At 36.3% G+C, this 9293-nt stretch overlaps 1 protein-coding gene across 1 annotated transcript in view; it reads left to right on the top strand.

Annotated features, from left to right (window-relative positions):
• Positions 1-56: 56 nt before the first annotated feature.
• LOC110018095 (F-box protein At4g00755-like) overlaps positions 57-9293 on the top strand; it is a gene marked incomplete at its 3' end in the record, with an annotated part of 11819 nt that continues 2582 nt past the window's right edge. Inside the window, 2 exon segments of the mRNA XM_020715336.1 lie at positions 57-205; positions 344-480. Coding sequence (XP_020570995.1) covers positions 354-480 — 127 coding nt within the window.

A 9293-nucleotide genomic window follows, 5' to 3' on the forward strand; every position in this document is an offset into this window, starting at 1 on the left:
TATATATATATATATATATTGAAGTTTATTTATTAGATATATAAATACATAAAGAATTGAGTAGCATATCTGTAAACCTTGCAAATATACGACGGACCGACGGACGGAGCGGCACCCACCGGCGCCTTTCGCCAGTCGGTTAGCAGCGTCCCTTTCAGCTCTTCAGTAGTCTCTCACTCGAAATCTCGCTCGCAGGTTTTTCGAGGTAAAAAGGCTTCCAATTCCGTTCCTTTCCTCTCATTTCCCCTTCGCAGAGTGTTTTTAACGGCAATCAGTGAGGTTTTTGGAAGAATTATTCGTTACGTTTTCTTAATCCTGTTCTTCATCTTGTTGTGAAAAAAAGGTTGTACGGCATGGCGTTTTGCCTTGATTTCGTGGAATGGTTGGGACCGGATACTGCCTCCAGCGTGCTCTTATTTCTTGAAGATCCCGCTGATCTTGTGAGACTCAGCGCCGTTTCCCGTTCCTGGCGGCGGTTTGGTGAGAGCAAATCCTCTTCTTTTTCCGCATGAATCTGAATTGTCTGATCTTGGTATTTGAGAATTTTTGTTATGTTTAAGGAGAAATCGACGGGCTTCTAGTTGTTATTCCAGGTTTAATGGGCCATCTCTTATTTTGCTTGCTCTTATAATAATCTGAGTTCAATTATTGCGAGTTACTGAAGAAACTGGGTTTTAAATTTAAGATCTTCCATTATTTATGGCCTGAAAATGTGTCCTCATTGTCTAGTTTCTTCTCTAAATTGGCGGGGATGAGTGAATTGGCGATTTATAATGTTGATGCTATTAGTGATAGCGAATATTGAAAGTTTCTTCTTTTTATTTTGGTTTATGGAAAGGAGGATTTCTAAACAATGATTTAGATGTCCCAAGATGTGCCATACTCCATACTTTCTCTTTCTCGTCCTCGTTCACTGCGCCTCCCAACTCATAGTGCCCCCACTTCGTCTTCCCCTCATTCTCCTTGTGCTGGTTAAGCCTCTTGTTTGTTTCATTGTTAATGTTTTGTACATGCCACTGTTTTAACATTTACAAGGCATATGTGCATAGAAACTGAGTTTTGAAGGCAACAGTGTGATATGAAGCTTTTATGTTAATAAAAAATGATTTTTGTTATGAGACTTCTCATTTGTGTCTATATTCTTTAAGGATTTAAGCCTTTCCATGCAGGGGCTGTTTGATTGCATGTATTCAACACATCTGTTTTAAGGATAAAGAATAAAATAAATACAATGTATTATAGTTTTTCTGTAGCTGTTTTGCTACAAGCGTTCATACTGCATGTAATTATGGAATGTAGAATAAAGTTAATGTATTGAATTCTAATTTATTAGAATTTCTTGATTGCGTCTAAAGTAAGTTAGAAACTACTTTTTGTAACATTCAAAGTCTAATATTTTTCTAAATTTTATTATTAAGATTACCTCTTTAGTCATTGTTACAATAATATAGGACTTGTGTAATTGCCATTATTAGACAATAAAGATCTTGAAACACTGCAAATTTTAATAATTCTCATTTAGATTTTTCAAGAATTAGTAACATTAATCAATAACTACTATATATTTTAAGAGAGGAGCTAAGCCAACACTTGGATATTTAATACCTCTTTTGAGCTAATTATATGGTTCAGACCTATTTGTGACCTATTTAGTCTTAACGTGAGTTATATTTCTTTAAAATAGCATTATGTAAGGCAAAATAGTAAATTATAGAAACAAAAAATGAAGTAATTTATCATCAACAAGTTTAGCTGGGCTTCCCATAAAAATGAGTTAATTAGTTTTTTTTTTTTTGGTTTCTGAGATCAAATCAAAACTTGAATTTTTTTTTCTCTTCTAATTAAAGGAAAAAAGATTAAATATATGATATCAAATTTTAGTGAGTGTGATATTAAAAATTAACTGTCAATTCTGTTAGAAGATAAAGTGATACCTAATTGTTCTAGTTTTAAGTATCTTTGATTTTTTATATAAAACGGGGGATATGGATGAAGATTTAATTTCTGAAGTTATGGCTAAGTAGCTAAATATGAATGTATCTCAAGAGTAATATGTTGTTATAGAATCTCTCAAATACTTGGATTTGTTTGGGATAGATTTTTCATTGCTTTGCCTTTTAGATTGTCACCATGCATATGTTAGCTATTAATTTTTTTTTTCCAGAAATTTTTATGGTTAAAAATAGTTTCTTTCAACTAGATTCGTTGGTGCATGGAACTATGAGAAAGCTGGTGTTCAAAATTTTCAGAAGAAAAAACTTATAATATTTTCAATAACTTTCAAGAAGTTTTTTTTTTCTTATTCTAGTTCTACAATAATTTTTATTTATAGTGACTCCAAACTAACCCTTCATAGTAAATTTTTAAAAGTTACAAGTAAGCCCGCTATTTTGTATATACAAGCATCGGGAAATAAAAAATTCTTGATAACTATGTTGATTGTGTCAAAAAAATGACTATTAAGATGAATTTGTGGCAAAATTAGGAATAGATAAATCTTGGAATACTTATATCCTTGAGAGATTGAAACTATCATATATAAATATAAGGTAGTTGACTTTAGAGTTAGGTGGTTTGTACATGTATGACAAATGCTAGAAATTGTGCCATTTAGATGGGTAGATAAAATTATTGTCTAAAGATTAGAAAGAAAAATTATTAGACCTAAGGTAATATAGATAAAAGTTGTTAAAAAAGATTTGTGCAGAATAAAATTAACACTTTATATAGCACTCAACAGGAATAAATGAAGAATTAGAGGTTTAAAAGGCCAAACCCAAATAGTATGAAGAAGGCTAATGATGATGATGATCATCAGAAGCTTTCAGTCTACAATAGTTCTTTTCTATTAAACAGTTTTCATACGTAATATGTACATCATGTCGTCCAAGGAAAATTGGCTTATTGAGTGGTTGAAGCTATAGAAGCTGATTAAGGGAAAATTGCAAGTTGGATCAAATATTAATCACGTAGTTATATTTTGTAAGTCTTTGTTTAATTTGGGCTTGATCAATTAAACTTTTATTTGCTTTAGGCACTTGTAGATTATAAAGCAATATGGTAAAAAACAGGTGGCCATGTGGTATGAAATGGAGGTTGGAGATCATACACACACACTTGCTCGACATAGGATGGGGAGAAAAGAGAACCAAACACAAATAGTCTTTTGTATCACAGTACTTCAAATATCCAATGACATTTGTTAGTTTAATTATGACATCCATTTGACAAATATGATAATGTGGAAGGCCTATCATTTCATCGAAATAGAGCATTCATAGTGGTTTAGAAATTTAGTTCTATATGCTAATGGATGAGTTGGTATGACATCAATAATTTAGAAGAGTTGATTGATTTATTTAAGGATCCAATTTTTGTTACTAACCTCCTGATGATTTAGGGTCATCTGATGATTCTTTTGTTTGTTCTAATTTGCACTCTAATTGAATGTCAAAATGTTTAGCATGTTGAGTTTCTATTGTAAGTGTAAGTTTCATTTTCAAGAGTGTATAATTGGCATTTGAAGCAGTATCCTGTTAGATGACCTATAGTATTTTAGGGTATGATATAATTTTCTTTTAGTGAGTTTAGGTTAATATGGGAGCCATACTGCCTCATTCGCTCCTTCAACTTAGAATGTTTAGTTGCTCTCCCTATATAGCTCAAATTTAAAGATCATGATATAATTTTCTAATTTTGTATGTATTTGTGCATTCAAATTTTTTTGGGTATATTCTCTTTGAATTCTAACTTCTAAGTTTTTTTTTTCCTTCTAATTTAGGTTTCCCTGGTATATATTGATGAAGTATTTGGATCTTAAATGTGCATTCTCTGATTTTTTGTGTTTGTTTGTATGAAGCTTGAATTTGCCTATGCCGTGTTTTTGTATTCTATAAATATTTGTAATTATTAGATCCATAGTTGTTGCTCATAATTGTCGTGATTGTTATGCTTTATTAAATTAAAACAATATATTTGTAATGTGAAATATAGTTCTTATTTTGAGTAGATATAATATGATGTTTTAAATTTTTATAGGAAAGTTAAAATACTATATATATAGAAGCGTGTACGCACGTGCATGGATGGGTAGGTGCGTGCACATTATAGTTTAATTGTGATCTCTTGGCCTCTTTTTAGGCTAGATCCTAGGTAAACCGACTCCAAACCCTAATGTTTAGCCTCTTATTTAGAAGGTTGGATGGGTTACAAGAGACTTACCGAGAAGAGAATTATGAAACTTATATTAATTCATAAAATTAATATTTTTGATATTAGAGAACCCATGACAAGTCTAGCAACCTAAAACATAAAGTTATCTTTCAAGGTTCTCTTTTTAATTCTTTTGAAAGAAATTTTTCTAGTGTGAGTTAATTTTCTCTACAAGTCTGTTTCTTAATGTTAGGAGCAGCTTTAATTCATTAAATATATTTGCTACTATTATTTGTGCTAGCTATTTCCATAGTTTGAGAAATGACTTGTGGCATGATCTTAAAGACATCTCTAGTAGTTTTCTGGGTTTTTGGCTAGTTTTGGGGATTTTAATAGAATTTTTGTGATAGCCCTCCTAACCAAGGTGTCATGGACTATTTTGCTAGTACTCCTTGGATTGTAGTCTTTTGATATTGATTTCCATAATAAAAACTGAGTTCTATTACTAAAAGTGTATGGAAAATATAACATTTAACAGCTGAATTTTCTGTTTGGGCAGCTGCTTATTAGCTTATGATTGGCTAATCAGTCATTTTGAATTTATATATATAATTCATATATGTATATATTCATTTTTCTCATTTGATTTTATCATTTTATGAGGCTTAACGGCAAACATGATGGCCTTTTGGCTTGGTGAATGGGGTTCTACTAAACCATCCACGGTCTCTTTGTGGATTATAAACAAGCCAAGTTGACCATTATCATTTTGCCTTTGCTATTAGATTTTGAACACGACATTACTACCCTGCCAACCTTTAATATCCTATTGGAGGTGCTAAGTTTCTTACAGGTGCTAGAAACCCAAGTCAATGATGTTGATCAGTACTTGCTAATGACCTGTGGTTCATTGTGAGTTCAATTGTATGGATCCGTTAATGAGTTATTCTCTTCTTTGATTTGGATTGACATCAACAGCAGACGGTTAAGCTCAGGCTATATCTAAGGTTGATAGTGCTAAGGTCTTCGAGCTATGGATGATTCTAAGATCGAATGTGTGGTTGGTAGCCTTTAAATTCCGGTTGGGCCTAAGATTGATGAGTATGATTTTTCAATGTGTCATCTAAGAAATAATTTGTTTGCGTTTTATGACAACTCTTCCATATGGAAAGAGGGACGTGTTTATAACCTTTTGGGATAGTGACTGAGGAGTGCTTGTGGATGCTGGAGAGGCAAGTTATATACCTAATGGTGTGCGGCATGCCCTGAGAAGTTGGAATAGGGTGGGGGAGGTGACAACAAGTAAAGAGTTGAGATAGATTTGGTTGGGGCGGTTTGGGTTCCGATGGAAATTTTGGGTCAGGGATAAAGGAGAGAAGTAGTAACGGGTAGGATCCAACCGATTAAGTAATTTTTTTATTTGCTTCCTTTTAAAATCGTTTAATTGATTCTAAAATTCATAAAAATTTCATAAGATAATTGTTTAATTAGGGAATATCAAATAATTTTTCTACAAGCTTTTATTTGCTTGAATAAAGCTATAATTTATTAAGATTTGAATTCAAACAGCGGGCAAATCGATGAGGCTACCAAGAGGCACAAAACTAAAGCATAAATCAATTTTATGTCTTTATTATCGTTATGCTACTTTATCTGTTTTGCATTGCTTGGGGTTTCCTATGATTGTTGCATATATAACTATTGACCTCATTTTTAGTGAGGTCTTAGTCTCCTACTCTTAGAACCTAAGATCTAGCTTTAGAAGTTCTTATTGACCATCCTAGCGGACTAGCAATGGAGCCTACCTCCCGTAGAACTTCAAGCCACTTCTTGACTCATTTTTGTGAAGAACTCGCATGAGTGGTTCCAAGCACTCAACTTCTAGTTGCAAGGGCTAAAGACCAACATTTAGAGGGCCCGAAAATGAGTTCCCATAGGATCAGATGACCATAGGTGAATCCTTTGTGACTCGGTTACTCACGAACGCCGCAATTCATACACTCACTGCACCACACACGACTTTGACTTGAATCGACTCGCCCGTCGGCAAACTCGTCCGGACGACCCCGGATGACGAAACGGACCGCACGGATGCTTCCAGGATGTCGACTTTAGCTAGGAAAGACACCCATATTGTTGTGGTTCCACACTCGCGCGAACTGCACGAAAATCGATGCACATTTCTTTTATTAGCGGTGTGCTAGCCCGGACTCCGCCCAGGTCCGACCCGGGTTCAATTCAGGCTGCACGGGCTAGTCACTTCAGCTCAGAAATTTCAAAATTCAAAATTTAAATTTCAAATTTCTCATTTAATCTCCCCCATAAAGCTTTTCCAATTAAGTTGGCTGCCAAAAAGGAAAACATTCAATCTCCCGCCAATTGCTTCGCACAACGGCTATCGAACCGCTCCTTCGATTAAATTTGGCCCGGCTGCTATTCTAAAAAAGGAGAGAGCGCATTCTTCCTCGGCGAGGCTTCCTCCTCTGCCCATTCCCGAGCGCCTGGTCTTGCTTCTCCTCGATCTCGCTCGACAGAGACCCTGGCCTCACTACTCGCACTCGACTGAATACTCCCCGCTCGATCTCCTTCCCCTGTTGCTCGACCGAAGATCGGTACTCTCCACACCGAAAGCCTTCGCTCTTCTTCCTTACGTAGGAGAAGCTTCATTCGATTCCATCGAAACCCTCGCCTGCCTCATCCTTCTGATTCGCCTCCTCCTTGCGGCATCGAAACTGCTCGATCCCATTCCATCTAAAACCTTCGCTCAACTCCCCCTTTCGCTGCCGAAAACCTCGCCTCATCCTCTCATCACGCCGAACAGCCGCCCGACCCGACCACTCCTCTGCGACCCCAAAGCTGCTCCTCCCCGATTCTTCTTTTCGTTCGTTCGCCCTGCCTCCTTCCCCACGCCGAAACTCTCTCTGCATTCGACTCCTTCCCTCTGCACTGCTCGCTCTCCAGAAACTCCTGCTCGCCTCCCTCACTCGACAGACTCCTCTTTGTATCGAAGCTTTCACCCGCTCGCCTCCTCTCTGCGCCGAGTCTGCTCACCTGCTTCTCTCTCCCCTGAACGAAACAGCTCTCCCGCATTCGGTCTCCCCCTCATCTGCTCAACTCCCTCTTCAGCGCATCGAAACCCTGCTCGCCTCTGCCCTTTTCTTCGCGACCAGACCCCGCTCAGCTTGCCATCTCACCAGACCAAACGGCTCCCTCTCGCTGGACTCCTATCTTTCTCTCGACCAGGATCACTCGGCTGACCCTCCCTCACTCGCATTGGAGGTAGGAGGAACACTGAACTTCTTCGAGCTTTTTAAACGTTTGGAGTACAAAACCTCAACAATTACAGTAATTGGGTAACGCAGTCTTGTTTTATTTCTATACTTGCTCATTTTATTTATACAATATAGGCCATACAAGAGTTAGGAAGATTTACGTACATACCCACTGAATTCACTTGTGGCTCCTTAGACCCATTACTGAAACTGGAAGATATTCTTTTTATGTTTGTGCTTTAAAATTAATATTTGAACATTTGAATTTCACTGTTACATTATTATCTCAACCCAAGAAATTATGAAGAATTGAATTGTGGCCTCATTATTGCCCAGCATGCTTCTTTCTACTAGAATCTTATCCATGAGAAATACATATTGATGAATGAGTGAAGGTTGAAGATCTGCACACAGGATTTAAATATTTCAATTACGAGAAGTTTATATACATATCATATAACCCTCATGTATTTACATATCCAGCAACCAAGTCTTAGAATCAGCTTGTATGTCAATCATATGTACTTGTATGCCTAATACCTAAGTTTTGTTTTACATACATGCCACTCAATTGCTATGTGCTTGCATATCTATCACATTGGCTTCAATTTTTACATGCATACCATACAATGCTTATATTCTCTGCATATGTGGAACCTAAGCTTTATAGTTACACCACTCTGATTTTTAATTCTACGTAAGTGGTACTTCTATTTCTTAACGTGAAATGTATCTTTTCAAGCTTAGGATTTATATGCTGTTTTGGAAATAATTTGGTCACCATTTTGGAGCAATTTCGAAACTATTTTGGGATGTTTTTGCTTGCTGATTTGGAGAGGCTTACACAATGTTTTGAGGCGAATTTAAGGTCTTATTTTTATGCATTGTTTTGGAGCCACTTTAGGTGCCAGTTTGAGCTGATTTTGGGCACTGTTTTGGAGCCACTATAGGTACTGGTTTGGACTGATTTTGATCGCTGTTTTGGAGTCACTTTATGTGTTGATTAGGGCTGATTTTGTGCACTGTCTTGGAACAAACTTAAGTACTCTTCTCGAGAGTATTTAATTACAGTTGTTGAAAGATTTTAAACGTTTTTAGGTTGATTCGCTTGCTCTTTTCTCTTTTGATTGGTTAGTTTTGAAAGTGGATCAACATTTTCTTTTCGTTTGTTTGGTATCTTTGTTAAATGATTAAGTAAAAAAAAAGAGATTTTCTGATTTAATTATTTGGAAGACATTTAGAAATTTGAGAATTAGTTGAAAAAAAAAACACTTAATTGGGGGTATAACACTTTAAATCACTTTAAATACAAGTTAAAGTGTAATCTTCCTAGATTTTAGGAGCACACCCTAGGTGAGAGTCCGTCCACCTAATTCTCAGCATAGATTTCCTAGATTTTAGGAGCATACCCTAGGTGAGCGTTCATCCACCTAATTTTCAAATAAATAATGAAACTTAACACTTGATCCTGATTGATACACTGATTAAGACACTAGACATAAGGATGCACCGAGACGTAGTTCATGCTTCTTTAATTAAATCAACAATGAAATTCTCACAATGACTTAACCTACAGTGAGACGCAGTGCACCGGGATTTGAATTTGGATATTACACTCAAATCCTCTTGACAATTGGGGAAATTTGTTAATGCGGCATATGGATCACCGGACTAGGATGAGTCTAGGGTCTAGGTGGCGAGGGCGATGACGACATTGCTTATGTGTGCTTAAACGAGGGATACAAAGTAAAATTATTAGAATAGTATCTCCTACCTTAAGGATCTTCAATAAGGGAGAGGAAAGAATCCATGATACTATTCGCCGACTCTTGATGGGATCGTTGCCCCCGACACTCTTAGGTTGTCAGT

The sequence above is a fragment of the Phalaenopsis equestris genome, unplaced genomic scaffold (assembly GCF_001263595.1).
Source record: "Phalaenopsis equestris unplaced genomic scaffold, ASM126359v1 Scaffold000002, whole genome shotgun sequence".
NCBI classification, from domain to species: Eukaryota; Viridiplantae; Streptophyta; class Magnoliopsida; order Asparagales; family Orchidaceae; genus Phalaenopsis; species Phalaenopsis equestris.